General features: G+C 42.4%; 2 protein-coding genes across 2 annotated transcripts; both read right to left on the reverse strand.

Annotated features, from left to right (window-relative positions):
• Nucleotides 1-1,707: 1,707 nt before the first annotated feature.
• Nucleotides 1,708-3,267, reverse strand: LOC125519637 (chaperone protein dnaJ C76, chloroplastic). The gene is made up of 5 exons (XM_048684375.1): nt 2,952-3,267; nt 2,583-2,769; nt 2,409-2,515; nt 2,112-2,325; nt 1,708-2,031 (listed from the first exon to the last, which is right to left on the reverse strand). The coding sequence occupies exons 1-5, from the start codon at nt 3,207-3,209 to the stop codon at nt 1,895-1,897; spliced, it is 903 nt and encodes a 300-aa protein (XP_048540332.1). The 5' UTR covers nt 3,210-3,267; the 3' UTR covers nt 1,708-1,894.
• A 146-nt stretch (nt 3,268-3,413) lies between these two features.
• Nucleotides 3,414-14,479, reverse strand: LOC125519636 (alpha-glucan water dikinase, chloroplastic-like). The gene is made up of 33 exons (XM_048684374.1): nt 14,264-14,479; nt 13,843-14,152; nt 13,694-13,735; nt 13,464-13,573; nt 13,302-13,380; nt 13,123-13,214; nt 12,857-13,034; nt 12,554-12,778; nt 12,128-12,466; nt 11,944-12,051; nt 11,748-11,846; nt 11,531-11,665; nt 11,334-11,425; nt 11,117-11,251; nt 10,779-10,941; nt 10,592-10,681; nt 10,327-10,512; nt 8,610-8,672; nt 8,467-8,529; nt 8,326-8,385; nt 8,049-8,201; nt 7,865-7,948; nt 7,390-7,566; nt 7,199-7,305; nt 6,825-7,038; nt 6,632-6,735; nt 6,081-6,213; nt 5,835-5,960; nt 5,484-5,594; nt 4,655-4,753; nt 4,152-4,418; nt 3,963-4,078; nt 3,414-3,875 (listed from the first exon to the last, which is right to left on the reverse strand). Exons 2-33 carry the CDS (start codon nt 14,044-14,046, stop codon nt 3,671-3,673), a joined length of 4,359 nt encoding a protein of 1,452 aa, XP_048540331.1. The 5' UTR covers nt 14,047-14,152; nt 14,264-14,479; the 3' UTR covers nt 3,414-3,670.
• Nucleotides 14,480-17,239: the final 2,760 nt, after the last annotated feature.

A 17,239-nucleotide genomic window follows, 5' to 3' on the forward strand; every position in this document is an offset into this window, starting at 1 on the left:
AATGTTTTGAATTATTTCCAATATTCTTTGATTTTACTATTAATACCAATAGCATTTGAACTCGAGCTGAGAAAGTTACTTTTGACTCGGTCGTATTTACTGTCGCCATGATTTGCATATAAAGTGCCGAAAATACCCTAACAAACATGGTTATACATGAACCTGATAAAAAAAGTTTCTTGCAAAAAAGTTAGCAATTTAGGAAAAAGTAAAAAATCTTCAAAACTTTTTTGGAACAAACTTGGCCTACTGAAGTACCCCTATAAAAAAATTACAAAGGAAAACTCCCCGTAAAAAAATTAAGCAAAAAACAAAAATTTCAGGACAATGTGGAGTGAATAGTAACTCTAATATGGTGTTGATTTTGGCTTTTTGCCAACAATACCATAAAAATCATTTCTTCGCCCAAAAATTTATGCGAGTGTGACGCTTGAGCAAGTTTGTTGTAAAAAACATATTTTTAGCCATTTTTTAAATTACTTTTTTTTTTGGAGAAACAGGTGTATCTCTTCCGGGTTCATTCGTTCCCTCATATATAGTGTTTTCAGTAAATTTTAGAACTCAGTCGTCATATCTCAATCTTAAAAGATTCGGTTATACACCGCCCGCCGGAGCAAGGAAAAGGATACTTGCAAACGCCATCGTCATACCACCAAGCTTTAAAGACCACATAACCACTCACCGTTAGAAATGAGATCTACTACTAACAAATGAAGGAACATCATTTGGGGCATCACCCCACGCAAAAGCAGACTTACAATCATTCACCATCGGTCCAAGCGGTTGGAGAAATCAGGCCATGCTGAAGATTAACTTGAAAGGAGAGGTCAAAGTCCCCACACTAAAATTCAGCCAACTGCTTTGTCTTGCTTGACGTACTAAGTGTCAAGATCTTATGAGGGCCGACAAAACAGGTAACACCTATCCTCACAGACCATTCATGGACGCCTGACCGGACATTGTCAAGGTAGTGAGAGGCCAAAGAGACCTTATTCCAGTGCGATGTCGCCACCACCTCATCGATGTTGCCTGGATAACTAAAAACCTAGGAGAAAAAGAACTAATAAAAACGGAAGGGACGGGTCCCCCACTCCTCTAGCTGCCAACAAGCCACCAAACAGGATAAAGGAAGGGGGGCGAGGCTTGGTGACAGCTAGAGTTAGGGATAGGAGGAGAGGTGATGGCAACTAGGGTTAGGGATAGGAGGAGATTGATTTTTGAAAAGGGTCGCTTTATTACTTACAAGATTTAAGCCTTACACCCGGCATCTGCATAAACCCCCTTAGTAACAGTAACAGGAGATTGATGACAGCTAGGATTAAGGATAAGAGGAGAAGTGCAACTTAAACCCCCTTAGTAACAATAGTTATTTAAGTAGACTGAAGTCCTGTAATTTTACTTCTCGTTTGCCCAAATAAAGCATCGTCTTTTAAAGGAAGAAGAGTGTTACCCGGGCCCAAGAGCTCAACAAACTTGACTGCTTTACCGATCATGTGACATATATGATAAGCAATCCAAACTACTAAAAAAAAAACTTGACTGCTTTTACCGCTACTAGGCAACATGAAGATGTCCACAGCAGTGCAGGAACTTTAATTTTAAAGCTCATAATCTCATCAAGTTCGCATCTAATCTGGATCTCATAATCTCGTCAAGTTTGCATCTAATCTGGACACAGGTCGTCATATTTGGTTGGGAACCCTCATATGATCCAACCATTATACCTATGGACATTTTGTTGAATTATTAATAAAGTTGGGCGAGAATTCTACAAAAAAAAATGTTCTGTGTCATCCTCCATCTTATATCCCAGGTATTACAGCACGTCGTACAACATCCAGTGTGTGGTTGCAGTCTTCACACCATCACTAACCAACGACTAGCAACTGCACATCTACCTGTCTGTTCCAGATTTCCTCCAGTCTCCCAACCCATTCCAAACATCGAACAAACTCTTCCACCGGAGCTCCTGCCCCGCGTGGCGTCTCGCTTCGGCCTGAGCTGCCGTTTCAGCCTCCATATCTTCACCCCCTGCAAATCATGCATGAACTTTCAGTCTCTGAACTTCACATGGTTTTCAGTTCGTAGGAATGAACAGCTGAATATACTACCGTTTGCGCCCCTGGAACTTTCCTGCCGCTCCTGCTTCTCGAGTTTCCTGGAGAAGTTCCTGGCCGCCGCGAACACGTCCTTAGGCCTCTCCCACCCGCCGCCGAACACGCCGTGCCCTTCCTTGGGCTGTGGACGTGCCATGAACTCCAGCACCGGGAGCTCTTCGCTCCCAACCCAGTGGATGCAGTTCACAGGGCAAGACTCCACAGCCACCTGCGATTAAGATCCCTGGATGTGTTTCAAACAGCTCAACTAGTGCCAACGTTGAGTCGGAAACTCGGACCATCTGGACTTACCTGGATCTGCTGCTCCACGTCGCCAAACTGGACTTCGACGTGCGCGCTTCCAAGAACATCGTCCATGGCAAATGTCTCCCCAGCATGGTGAACACACTCCCTACATCCTGCACACGGCAACCTCTATCTCTGAAGCACTGGTGTTCTTAGGTCAGAAATATCAGTACTACGTACCTATGCATTTGTTCTCATCCACGAAGAGAGCCTGGCTCCTGATAGGCCCATTCCAAGAACTGTACCCGTCCCCGGTGTAACCGCTCCCAAAGCCGCCTCTGCTCTTGCCAAATCCATCAGCTTTCCTGGATGAACTCCTCATCAACACCTCATACGCCTCATTCAGCAACAGCGCATGGTCATGGCCCTGAACAGAAAAACACCAATTCACAGTTTACCACGATGCAAGGGAAAGAACCGATCTGATATCTCACGACAAAACAGCTGCTCCTTGTCGAGATTTTTTTACCTTTTACCTGAATTTCTAAGAAACCAAAAACCAAAACCAAAAAGAAGAGTAAATCGAAGAACAGGCAGATGGATGCGCACCTTGTCGCCAGCAATATCAGGATGGTGTTGCTTCTGGAGTTTCCTGTAAGCTTCCTTGATCTCCTGAGGTGTGGAATGAGTTGCTACTCCAAGAACCTGGTAGTAGTCCCTTCTTGTCTTCCCCTTTGCTGTGCTGCAGCACCTGATCATGGTCCTTCTGTACTTGTTTGGTCTAATCAGTTCATGGTGAGCTGATCCAGATCTGAGCTGCAAACAATAGTGATCAGAAGCAGCACAGGTGCTGAAGAACCCTGCCATTTCTCACTTCAGGTTTTTTTTCCTGTGCCTGTGAGGTGAGGCTGTGACTCCTGAGCAACTGGAGATAAACTCTCTTCAGATATTTGCTGCTGACGAGTACAAGAAGCTGTCATTTTCAGAGAACAGATATTTACAGGATTTTTTTCACACCTTCTAGCTGTTGGACATAAAGGAGAGGACCAAAAAGCAAGCAGACTACCGATATTTACATTATAACAGCACGTGTAAATATAGATTGCTCAAAACGTTCTCCCCCGATGTTTTTAATAAGGTCATATTCCTGATCGTGCATACATGTTCTGGTACTCTAGGAAATACAGTATGTGATCAAAGCTTATTCTGAGCGTATATGCAAATAAATAACAACGTAGATGTGTTGTGCATCTATGAGTAGAACTATACATGCCAGCAAGGACCACATATCCTACTACTCTACAGCTTGAGCTGCCTATACATACATATTACATCTGTGGTCTTGTCTGGACCACGTAGATCTTCCCATCCTTCACTACTCCCTCAACATCCTGCGGTGACCCATAGAGCTCCTCGATGGCGTGGCCAGCCCGTGCAATGCTTGAGAGGATTGAGCTCCGGAATCCAGAGTCAGTGATGAGAGGGTCGGTCGTGTAGTCGAGTACAACTTCATCTTCCACATCCATAGGGACACTGAAACAGGCACACTCCTCAGCTGCAATGCTAAATGAATTTTTAAGGATTTGGGTAAACCACATCTCATGAAGGATTTACACTAACCTATCATACAGCCCTGCTCCAGCGTAACCTTCCAGATCCTCACCATTAGAGTCTGAACGGAAGATGATTGACCGCTTTATGAAGAGACCAATTGGCTTGCTAGGGTAACCCAGTACCTATTAATGCGCTACATTCAGCTCAGCAAGAATTTAACATGTGAAAAAACTAATATACTCAAGATATTCTCACCTTGGGAGAGTCAAGGTCATCTTTCTTACACACGAAGCTCATGGCACGGCCAGGATAAGCTCCCACAAGTGTCTCTCCAAGTCCTTTCACCACTTCAGCATATATCTCAGAAGAATCTCCAGATGACGGGTTCGTAGTATGAATGACAAAGGCATAGTCTGCGTTGACAATTTCTTGTACAAGAACAGCCATGGAAAGGTACTCATGATCGAGTTTCACCTTGCGTGTGCTAAAATATGCTCTTTCATTCCATTTTGATGCCCAAACCTAAAATAGAAATTATGTGAGATGTCAAAATCCCCAACTCAGAGCGAATTCACTCACCCACTAATTTATCATAATCAAATGCTCTGATCTCTATAATAGATATATCTAAGCTTTGGGGACAAATGATGCAAGAAGATCCAATTTATGTAGGTAAGTCCATGGCGTTTCTAATGACATCAAAACTCAGAGATGCGCATTCTGGATCCTTCACTGGTATGAGTGTCAGGAGAACAGACCTTTTTAATTGCCATCCAAGCTTGCTCCCAACGGTGGTCACTTTCATCTCCAGGCCAGGGCATTCCGGAGCTTAGCATCTTCTCCTTCAGCTCCTTAACCTGTAAAGGGAAGTAGAGAAAAAGTGAGATAAACAAGGTTTCAAATTGCAATGGATGCAAATAGAATTTATATTTATTTTTTGTTTAAGAAAACTGTGGGGAAAACCCCGACAATATAAATAGGAACCTAAATTTATGTCGTGAGGAGTGAGGACTTGAGCCCAGGTGGTGGGACTGTATCCACTCTCTCACTTCTTACTACCGCTGACAAAAAAAAATACTTTAGAGGACAGACCCAGTGCTAGAAGCTCCCACACCGGGTGGGGCCTGGGTAAGGATTATACGAGCCTTACCCCTGCACAGTGCAATGCAGAGAGGCCGCGTCAAACCCAGGACCTCTTGGCACAAGTGGGGAGTACTTCACCACTGCGTCAGGAATGTCCTTTAAAAAAACTTTATCGGCTTTAAATCTTTAACTTAATTCTTCTAAAGATCTGGGTACGTGGCGGCCCGTTCACCTCTTAAGTTTCTTATACTCTTAAAGATCTGAGTTGGTGGTGGCCCGTTCACCTCTTACGTTATTAAGAATCGTCACATTTGTCATCCATTTTATGAGGGATATACATATGGTTGGATTCAATTGATGTATATTCTGAGATTTTTTTTCTATTTTGTACAAACTTATGGACTAAGTGGCGCAAGCGTTTAAACAACTGATAATACTATATAACAAAATTAAATTCCATAGACAAAGCACAAGCATTTAGCTAGTTGCAATGTTATATCTTACCAGTTGAGTTGGAGCAGTTAGATTAAGAACAGTTTTCCGGATTTCTCCTAGAGCACTAAAATCTTCTTGAGCAAGTCTGCCCTTCAGCATCTGTATGTTTTGTGCTACTTCCTGCCATCAAAGGACGGAACAATCAGTTGGCTCATTGCCTGGAAGATCATTACTTATATCAAGTGTACTTTTGTGATAACATCATACCAATGAATGAGAATAATAAATTGAAAAATCATTATTATGCTAGCAACTTTTTGTGTTGGACAGGCAGATGAAACAGATTTCTCTAACCACTGTATAAACCGAGTGATACGGTGCTACCATTCACTTATTTAATTTCAAACAAGAACCACCAACCTTATTGGTCTCATCAGACAATATCTTCTCAAAGGTCCCAAATGGTATCGCAACTGATGTTGGGATACCAACCCATGAAGGTACTTTTCCTTTCAGGTATGCTATGTTGCGGGACTTTGCTCCAACCTGACAACAGAACGTGAGTACCCGAAAGTGCCAGGCAAGAAGAGAAGGAATCCAACAGAGCAACAATTTGTTTCCTGATTAATTCTGAAAGTAACATTTCGTAGTGCATTCTGTTATTACCATTTCATCAGAGAACTCTTCCGCTGATATTGCATATTTTCCGAGGAACTTTTTCTTGACTAATGATAAAGATGGTATTGCTTCACCACCTTGTGCATCTGAAGAAATTGAAAGTTCACTGTCCGATACCTCCCTACAAAGTGGTAGACACAAGATGTAATTGGTTGACATATAATCAAGGATAGAAGGAGGATTATCAAGACAAGTAAACTAGAAAATACTAAGCCAAGGGATTCCAGGTTGGCTGTGATATTACTGGTGATTGTTGAAAACTGAATGATAAGAAGCGCGAAATATGATCGTATGGCAATAGTTCAACTGGTGTTTAGCTACTTGTCACTTATATAGCAGAAGGTTTTCCCAGCCCTGTAAACTAATCAATCTTACTGACTATTGCTAACATAACTGGCGTTGGCCTTCGAAAAAAAAATTAGTAGCTCCCTGTACCAAGTTATTCTCCATGGATGTGACATGTGTTAAATAAAGGGCTACTCTGACAGAAGAAACTATTCATTAGATGTATGCAATTCATAACTAATAGTAAGAGCTACCTGTAGGTGACATCTGCAGAAGTAGTTTTGAAGGAAAACACCTTCCCTTCATGTCCTTGAAGTTCAGACAGGATGTTCGGGTCAAAGCATGTCGCAAACAACACCTTAGATAGAGAGAAGTGAGGCTGCTTTAGATCAACATAGGAAACATATCTTATCAAAACTAGAAATGTATTTGTGAAGACAAAAAAACCTTGCAATTCCTTGCTCGAACTGACACATGAGACAGAACATCTGGCATATCAGGTGTTATCACGCCAACAACACCATCTGGTATTTCTTCCTCTCCCTTGACACTCTTTGCCACAAGGATTGTTGGTTTATCATAAGTTTTGTTTTGAACAGAAAGCAACTTATCAACCACTACAATATAACCTGTTACTTCAACTGGGCTAATAACCTGCCAACTATTAAAAGGAGATGGACGTCAAGCACAGAGTAAAGGAATATAATACAATAAGATGTATAAACTGAATTGCTAAGTGACACCATTTCAAAATGACAGGTAATGCACAAGGAATCGTGGTGTAAAAAATAAAATAGCAACCATGGAATTCACAATTTTACCTTCCAAGGTGTGCGACATTTCTGAGAACAGGGTCAAATCGGTTCAGAAGAGCAGATAAAGTGGTAGCTGATCCACCACGAATTACTTCTTCTGTGAAGATGTCAACCTGCCAAAATGATATTTATGACTAGTTCCTAGAGGCCAAAATATGAACATAGATAAATAAAGCTGAAGTTCATAAAATACGTACTGCCCATTCCTCAACGTTGAGTAATGAGCCAAGATATTCAGCCGAGGGCTGCATCATATTGTAGTATTGTTCGCCCTTGATCGCAAGGGCAAGTCTGGTTCTGTCAAGAAATGCTTTAGCGTAGAGGGCCCATTGGTCATCCTTTTGCTTAACCATGTCCATGGCTCGATTCCATCCCTTCAGGAAACACAGTAGAACAAAGTCACCATCCTTGAACTTGAACTTGAACTTGATACTTTTAGGTGGTGTTAAAAACTTGACATTGCTAAAGAGAAAGAACACATTACAAGCAATGGAGATACCCATAGGTGCAAGACAAAGAATAACTAATAAGTTGAAACAGAAAACAAGAAAAGGAAAATTGTGAGCAGCCACCCGACATACAAAAATAACTATATTATGGTTATGCATATCAAATTAGATGCAGACGAAAATATTTTGTCTCTAGAAAACTTGAAACAGATGATCAATTTACCTTTAAGCAATATAAGATGTCTTCGTTGTCGTCAGTGGACAAGGCAAGATTTTCAAGAACAAGACTGATGAAGTACATAATTTTCTGGACAAGGGGAAAACATGTTTGAATGAGAAACAACAAGATATAGTGAGCGAACAAGCACATATAGTGACATGACTAAAGCGATAATCGTGTAACCAACCTCCGGTGCTGCATCATTCAGCTCCTCATACGACCTTTCAACTGCTGTCCTGAAAGTAGAATCAAGAGCAATGTCCAAAAAGATAAGATCCTTCAAGCGTTCAGATGAGCCAGTGAGCAAAGGGCGTAGTTCAACACGAGCCTCCAATAACCCCTGCAAGGTAGCAATTAACATTGGCAACTCGTGATTCACATGGCAATCCAGCAGAATTGGTGAAATAGGCAAAAATCAATTAGTTCCAAGGAACATAATAATTTGATAGAGAAATAATCCTCACCTCAAGAAGTGGCTCTGCTGATTTATCCTCAACATGGTCAAGCACAAATTGAAGCAAATCCTAGTCACACAATGAATGCCATAAAATAAATTTACAACATAAAAAATGTAAACATGTTGAGAAAAAAGGTAAGGATTTTACAGGAAAACCAGATGATAAACCATTCACCGGGTTGATTTGAACACCAACCATGAAACCTTCACCCTGTACCCAACCAATTAATTCCATTAGATACGAGCACAGGTATCTAGTTTTACCAGAGTGATAACTGATGAGAATATTACCTCTGATTTGTATCCCATACATGTCGCAATAGCAGACTCAAGATCAGCACCAGAGTGCACAGCCTAAAGAAATAGAAGTAGAATAACATTTGATCACTGATAAACAAATGGCGCGTGATATTTTACTTAATTATTCTTGAACAGGGATAAGAATGCCACTCAAAATGATATATTTATTTTTGAAAATTGCCATCGGCTATGCGGCTGACAAGTTAAACCTTCCTCTAGGAAACGTGGAATTATCATGATCAGCAGGGCAACATCATATATTTTCCATAATAGCACAACTAGGATCTAAAGATAGATACTCCCTCCGATCCAAAATAAGTGTCGCAGTTTTGAACTAAGGTTTAGTTCAAAACTGCGACACTTATTTTGGATCGGAGGGAGTAATAGATAGTGATCAGGCTTTAATTCTAACTTGCCCCAGTTCATACATAATCAATAAGCTCGGTATAGTCGTCATAGAAATTTGGCATGGCTCCGACTAGTGAAAGTGTGTCACCAGTCTAGGTCAACAATGAAAGCGTACTACTGTCTAAGATTTGTGGCCGTAGCCAGTTTCTATGAGAAATGGTTTGCCCACGTCAAGCCGGCTTCCTCACCACGAGGTAGGATAGCCTTTAGGTCAGAGATGGCATGCTGAGGGATAACGGGTGAGCAGAGAAAGAAGACGCGATAATACATTGCATTCAAGCTGGATTGAATCAATGTGCGTGGCAGTCCTTACATAACAATCCAAATGAAGGACAATTTGACGATCTTATCTTCCTATTCGGCCAGAGAGGCTGCAGCTAGGGTTGAATATGGAGAGCCATGATAAGTGGAAACACACTCTCAAATCTCAACGAAAGACTATCCTTCTGATCATCTCTTTGGCTCCAGAAAATAGCCCATTATCGGAAGAGATGTGTTGACTCTGTCTGACTACAGAAGTAATGATTGCTAGATTATTTGAGATGACTAGAACCGGGAGGATAGCCAGAGCAGCATGACGTAAGGGATCGAGGTACAAACTAAGGATGAAAGGATAACGTGGGAAGGACTTCTCCAATTAAAACACAATCATATGAGGTAGGTAATCCTAACTAAAATAAAATAAATAAATAGTTAAAAAGGATAGTCACAGCTCATAGTAGTTGCCATGGACCCAGCAAAGGTGATTTCATGTGTAAGCTGTCATCAACTGAAAACTGACCCACACTTCTGAAAATGCCTCCCATTTTTTTAAATGTATACAAAACCCTGTAAAATAGTAAGGAGTTCTAATAAATTGACCCCATGGGATTTTAGGTCTGGCAAGTGGCACCACTACTGATGTTTGGCTTCGTTGACCTGGCTGAAGTGAAAGTTAAAAGATTATACTATTAGCAGAGAAAGGCAACGTTCTGCATATACCATCGCCCATATGCCATTGAGGATTGATCTAAATCATTTCTAAGCAACAGAAGAATATGTGCCTTCCGAAATTCTATAAGATTTTTCTACCGTAAGACCTTGGGAACCACCGAGTATCTGAATGGTAAGCAGACAAGGTTGTGTCACCAAGCACCAGGGTTCCAATACTACCTACCACTTAAGAATACATTGGAGGGGTTGCTTCCCCTGTTGGTTTATTCTTTTCCTATGGTAAGGCATTTGCAAAAGCCAAATTTCACATATACAAGCTACATAGGTTCTCTTTCCTTCTTTTTTTCACGACCGCTATTTTACATACCTTCAGGCTTCTCATATAGTTGCCCAAATCACGGAGTAACCCCTCTTTCTGGTCACTCCTGAATTTTGGTTCTGAATGAATTGCACGATCATAGCTCAACAGTCGTTCTTTGGTTATGCCATTTTTGTTCAAGGTGTCCCAGTAAACGTTGATATCGAAATCGCTCTTGATATAATCAATTATCGCCTGCCCACAGAGACATAACGATCAAATCCTCAAAGCCAAAATCTTTAATATGCTATGATGAACTCCAAACATCAATTACCTGGCATATGACTACATCATCTGGGCTTGTATTGTTGTGCAGTTTCTGGTGCCATTCTTCCATAATTCCACCTTTGCAGTCATTATTTCTCTACAAACCAACAAGCAAATTTTATTGACAACCCAAAAGTTTTATGAAGCAACAAATAAAAGGTAGTGGATAGTTTTTTAGGAGCATTAGCTTTTACCTGGATTACTAATATCTCATCACGGATACGCTGACCAACATCACCTTCACCTCCACGACCAACAGCAGACAATAACATTCTTAAGATCTCTCTGTACTGTGGGTAACTTTTGTACATATTCTCAAGGTCATCTGTAAACCTGTCTTGTGCTTGGCTTATCTCACTGCATGGTTATAGATCATTATGAGGTGCCATAGCAGATGCAACTGAGCTGTGGTTTCGTCCGATGTAATATTCAATAGTTCCCAGTCTACTAACTTGTGTTCTGTTTCCGTGTTTTCTTGAGTGAAAATCATGAAGAGGAAAGAAGTATGAGGTATCAGGTATGAAGTATGTACCGTGGTTTCACATTGTAGTTCTTGTTCCATATTAGTTGCCTGGTAGACATGAATCTAATCCAAACAAAAAGTCCAACGATACCCAATAGTCCAGCATCTCTGGCTTGGTCAACTAGATCCGCCGCAATATTAAATCTGCCGAGGAACATAGCTTGATTTCATGGATTTTTCAGGAAAGAACAAGTCATTCTTTAGTACAGATATTTGAGTGTCCAACCTGTGCATAAAAGATCGCTGGGCATCTTCCTCCAGATCTGCTATTCTTTCCAGGAAATCCTTTGCGGTGCCTTTACCGGCGTCACCCGTATCCTTTAGTTAAGAATAGATATAAGAGTTATTATTAATCCAAGAGTTGTACCAGAATTGAACAAAGAAATGTTACGAGTTGCAAAGGCGAAGTAGAAGAACAATTGCCTTTGATTTCTTGGTAACTTTGGTGTTGAAATCCAAATAGAAGTCAGAGTCGTTGTTCTTTATCCATGTTTCACCACGCCGGAGAACAAAGGGCATCCCCTTGTATCTGCCGTCATCAAGCTCTATCTCAACAACCTGGATATGATTAAGTCCTGAGTGTTTATATGAAGTCTGGAAGAGAACAAAAACAAAAATAGGACCCTCAAATAATATGTACCTGGTATTGCAAACCATCCAATTCAGACTCACCGAATGAAGTTTCACATGCCTTGTCGAGAACTGTTGAGCCAGAAGGCACTATGCTAGAAGGAGGTGCCTGCACAATTAAAAAAGACCTCGTTACTACGGACTATGTGTTTCTTTCAGATCTGAGCTTGCAGCTTAGATGCAATTTATTATTATTACTGTTGCACCTCCCATTCTCCAGGCTTTTTTGCCAGTGCCCAGTGAAGAATAAGTGGCTCCATACGGTTTGTTGCCAAGTGAACTCTGGTTTTACCTAGAGCATTTGTGGCAATTGCCTTCAGAACAGAGAAGTCCAATTAGTTTGGTCAAACCAAAGCTTAGAAATATGAAAGATTGGTCAGGCATGCTAACCAGTATCTCCTCATCACCGATCTTGAAAAGCTTCCTGCTTAGGACGTCACAGTTATCCCCCTCCTGCAAGGACTTTGTGAAGAGATCCAAAACAGTTGGTTGTTTGGGTGCAGCTTTTACTTGCTTTTCTGTAACCACAGGCTTATGTTTATTAAGAAGTTGCGTGATATCTCTGTTTCTGCGCTGAATCCTTTCTACTGAGAAGTACTTCTTCTTCTCCAGTTGCTTGGAAACTTTCTTTTCAAGGTTTCCTTTCACAATTTTCTTCCTTAATTGATCAACTGAGGCTCCATTATCCAACTCAGCCTGCAGTTCCTTCCTTGCTTCCTCAAACTCAACCTAGCAAATGCAAAATAAGAACTTATGTAAAGTGTTAACCAAAAATGGTCAGCTGAACTGAGAGTTGAGGATAGTTCGATGTGTTACCAGTTGCTTCTCTGGGGAATAATTTGGCTTGCCAGCTTTCTCCCATCTTAGGTAAGCCTGGACTTGTACAAGTTCCTCTGGGACACTGGTTATGGTAGTTTGAGATGCAGGAGCATCACTTCCACTCGACTCGGGCGTTTTTGTTAATCTAGCTCGCAGCTTCTCCAGTGGTACACCTCTGTTTAATTCCTCTATTAACTCTGCTCGTGCTGCTTCATACTCCACCTAGTGAAAGATGACAAAAAAAAAATCAGTTTGTGAAGTTCCTTTTAAGGTAAGATGCAAATTAATCATTGAACTTGCCTTCTCTTGGTCAGCTGTATAAGACTTCTTTCCATTCCTTTCCCAACGAAGGTAAGATTGGATCTGCACAAGATCCTCTGGCACCACAACAGCAGAAGCAGTAGCACCAGGTGCATCTTGCCCCTCATTACGGCTTGTCTGGAGTTGGATTAGGAAATTCTGGCCATTGTTTTTAAACCTGTCCAGAGTAGGGTGCTGCGTTGCTGATATCGTGTGCATTCAAACAAACAAGCAGGGCTACATGGTAATCCGACAGCAAAACTCACCATTTATTCCGTGCCTCGTCGAACACAAGGAACTCGATGGCTTGAACCGCGGGATCATCTATCTCAATTCTCAGCGTGGAATTGTCACCTGACTGCACAGTTACGGACAGAATAATACAAACCAAAAATACTCTGTTGTAACTTGTAAGACATAATGCATCTGTGCAAGACTGAAATACCTTTACAAAAGGTGACCTGAGGGCCTTGTTCTTGTACACTGTCGTTCCATCCGGTCTTCGGGACGGGAGGATCCATTCTCTGCAACCCAAGCAGCTGAATTAGCAAGTCTTCAAGTAAAACTGGATGCACAGCATGCGAGACAAGAAGGCGGGCAGATTCACCTCCTGTCCGGGCGGAGGGCGCCCCAATGCAGAACCAGGGAGCCGCTGGTGTTGGTCGCCTGGAGATTGATCTCGGCGACCGCACCCTGCGGCGCTGGGTTCAGAGTCACCTGCCACACAGAATGCATTACGACACATAGACAGAAACGAACAAATTTGTATAGCAAATAACTGATCCAGGCTACACCCCATATGCACGTGCTCCGACGTATACGGTTATATATCAGCACCTGGAGCTCGGAGTTGGACTCCAGCTTGAACCTTCCGACAACCTGCAGCAACGACAGCGGAAGCGAGATGAGCAAACCGTCGAACGGATGGCCGGCACTAAACCAAAACCGGGCAGAGCATGGTTGAGCGCCCGCGCGCGCGCACGTACTTCCGGGGAGGCGCGGTCGGTGGGCGCGGCGACGGCGCGGGGCACGAGGAGGCTGCGGCGGGAGACCGCGAGGGAGGCGGAGGCGGCGGCGCGGCGGGCGGGCAGCGGCCGCTGCGACCGCGGGCGCGGCGCCGGCGAGGACGGGGACGCGTGGATCCCGACCGCGCACCGCTCCGCCGCTGCAGCCGCAGAGAATCCGCCCATAGCACGAATCTCAACCACTCGCAACGCAGGCCTGATCCCCGCGCTACTGTCCGCACGCCGCCCCCTTCGTCCCTCCCACGGATCGCTCGCTTCTCCTCCTCCGCTCCTGCCGAGACGAACGGAGCAAAAATCAACAGAGCTACGTACGTGCGTGTGATCGAGCGGAATGCAGCGCTCGAGCAAGAGCCGGAGATCGAGCTGCGCGTTGGCCACTCACGGCCGCAGTCGACGGCGGAGCAAGCGGAACGGGAAGCGGGCCTAGGAGTGGGCGGTGGTGGCGGTGGTGGAGGGAGGGATGGGACGGAAGCGGAGCAGGGAAATGGGCGCGGGCGTCGGTGTCAGTGCCCGCGTCGTCTTCCCTCTCTCTTCGTCTTCACTCCCGCGCCTGGGAGTGTGAGCGTGGGTGTGCGTGTGGACGTGTGAATCTCATCGAGTGGCGCGGATGACGGGAGTTTTTTAATATCTTCTCGCTTGAGGCGAGGGCAAAACCGCCACACCTTTTTTTCTTAAAAAAGAAACGGTATAGGAGTACTTTGCATCCGCCTCCTTGCCCTTTTCGGCATTTCCCAACGGAGAACGGCGCGGGGCTGCCGACATGTGAACCACATCTAATCAAAATAAATCAAATTTTGATAATAATAAAATACTGATATATTTTTTGATAAAAAAGAGGTCACGGCTTGTTCGTCGTGAGCTGGTGCTTTTTTTGCGGGGATCGTGAGCTTGTGCTCATGGCAAGGGGACAAGGTGATAGATAGGTCAACACAGCGCATCCTTCAAACCATGCAAATGGGCAAATATCTCGTGAAAATTGTCTTTTACAAAATCACAACATGTCGCTTTCTTAAGTAGCATGTGCATGAGCTTTTTCACAATAATCTCAAAATAAATTGTGACACTAGGGAAGGGTGTGTACAGTAGATCACCGTAAATTATCTTTTCCGAATGGGGTTCTCAACTTCAAAATCAGATTACAATAGATTAAATAATTGTATACAAAGAAAAAAAATAACATCCACAACAATTACACAAGATATACCATAAAAAATGCAATGCATATCCAATTTTATTTTAAGCAACATATAATTTTATCGACGTTGAAGGTTGATTAAATTGTCACCAGGAAGAACGTATCACTTATAAAATGCAAGATTCCAATGTGGATGTGTTTCTTATGTGAACATTTGTAATGTTGGTAGTCAGTAAGTTAGATCGCCTGCTCTTGCTGAATATATGGTCTCATCTCTCTCAATCACATAATTAGAAACGTGGAACTTGGAAACAAAATACAAGAATAGAATGTCATGTACTATGAATCTCCTGCATGTAAAAGAAAATCACAATAGGTCTTGTAGTGATGACTTTGGATGGCTAGCATTAACTAGCTAGACTCTTGATTGTTGAAGCAATGAGAACAAAGATAGAAATGTGCGCATTGGATTTTCCAAAAGATAAAAGAGTAAACTAGACCATATTAGATTTCATATAGAATTTATGGGTGATGGTATTATCAAGATAACACTCATAGGAAAAATATATTGGATTCCTTGTAGTAACTTTACATGAAAATCCTCGCCCCCAAATAGTTAGGGAAACCTTATCTGGCGAGCGTCGGTTAGGGACATTTCGCCAGTGAAGTGCCCCTGAACCGCACGATCTCCATCCGATGGATGGCATTTTCAGGAAAAAAATCCCCTGAAAAATCCTTAAAAGAAAGAATTGTCATAGAAGTTTTGCAAAATGCCACACCAATACACAAACAATTCCATCCAGGGGGTTCACAACTGCCACCCTAGTCGGTGAACATTCGCCAGCTTTTGGGGTCCAATAGTTAATGTAGTTTTCTTTAAGGGAGGTCACAACACAGAATAACTATTTTGTATCATCCAACTTCCCACATAAATAAATTTAAATAGATATAACTATTCTGAACTATCATTTCTTGCCCACCACCAACAGCTTCTCCTACATCGGGCATCATACGCCATGCCAAAAGAAAAAAATGGGAAGGCAAGGATTGGGATTCTCCTATCCCAGGTTGTGCACCACTCCTCGTGGATGCCATCAGCGGCATCCTCATCGTCAACGTAGGAAACGCCTGACAGATGCGCTAGCGACCGACAAGCGTAGGAGTTTCATGGATAAAGTGGTGAAGAACATATGTACGAGTTACTGATTAGAGCAGGAACCATGAAGAATGCTCACTGTCGGTAATAAGCCTACATTATCATAATTTTCTTGGTAAAATGATCATTCAGTTACCTACAATGTCCATATCACCGCCTTAAGGTTAATTAGCATATAAACATATTTACTCAGGCCTCATGGGTATTACACATTTTACAACCAAATCTACAGTCTCACAGTTGTTTTAACCAAACAGCCTACAACTTTTCCATGGCAGCATTTTCACAGCAGCCTTTTCGGAATCAACAGCTCAACCAAACACAACATTAACTCCCAAAAGAAATTTATTGTGATCCTACCAAATTTCTTTTTGGCTACTAGAAGGTTATCAACTAGGGGGAAGTATTAGGTGATATCACCCACAAATGCTCCCGTGCTACTGATTTAAATTCTTTAAATTTAAACACTACAAAAAGTTCTAAAAAAATCATGCATGTTCACAACACATGTTTAGATAGCCCCTAAAAGTTCAGATCAAAATTTGAAATATACATTGAGAAACAAAAAAGGAGAAATGTGTCATGAATAGTGTCAAAAGAAGACTAAAGCTGAAATGACACTATTCATATCTGAATTTGTCTTTTTTGGTTCTTCATGTGTATTTCAAATTTTTATCCGGATTTTTTAGGGGTTGTCGAAATATGTGTTGTGAACGTCCATGATTTGTTTCAAAAATATTTTGGAATGTTTTGATTTGAAATCTTCAACTTTGCAGGATGGAAGCATGTTAGTGTTGGTATCACTGGATATTTTCCCAATCAACTAGAAGATAGAAGATTTCCAGGACTAGAAGATGATAGACTGCCAAAACCATCCCCAAATTTGAGGTTTTTTGGGGAGCACGTCTTTTCTCTTCGTACAAGCTCTGCTCCCCGCAACGAGAAGCATCGGAGAGGCAAAGCAAAAGCTTCACGAGATCCAACCGCCGGCAGAGCCGGGGCCAAGCTGGGATCTCGAGGGCCAACGCTAGACCACCACGTATGCTGCCACCAAGTTCCTGACATGT

Source organism: Triticum urartu, chromosome 7, assembly GCF_003073215.2.
Source record: "Triticum urartu cultivar G1812 chromosome 7, Tu2.1, whole genome shotgun sequence".
Lineage (NCBI taxonomy): Eukaryota > Viridiplantae > Streptophyta > Magnoliopsida > Poales > Poaceae > Triticum > Triticum urartu.

Excerpts from the sequence above, each read along its gene's own strand:
- LOC125519637 (XM_048684375.1), bottom strand. The coding sequence starts at position 3,209 with ATGGCAGGGTTCTTCAGCACCTGTGCTGCTTCTGATCACTATTGTTTG. Across the intron at positions 2,516-2,582 it reads GGATGAGAACAAATGCATAG|GATGTAGGGAGTGTGTTCAC; the intron begins GTACGTAGTACT and ends TGCCGTGTGCAG. Across the intron at positions 2,326-2,408 it reads ACGTGGAGCAGCAGATCCAG|GTGGCTGTGGAGTCTTGCCC; the intron begins GTAAGTCCAGAT and ends TCTTAATCGCAG.
- LOC125519636 (XM_048684374.1), bottom strand. The coding sequence starts at position 14,046 with ATGGGCGGATTCTCTGCGGCTGCAGCGGCGGAGCGGTGCGCGGTCGGG. Across the intron at positions 12,052-12,127 it reads TCGGTGATGAGGAGATACTG|GCAATTGCCACAAATGCTCT; the intron begins GTTAGCATGCCT and ends TCTGTTCTGAAG. Across the intron at positions 4,754-5,483 it reads TAACTGCTCCAACTCAACTG|GTTAAGGAGCTGAAGGAGAA; the intron begins GTAAGATATAAC and ends TTCCCTTTACAG.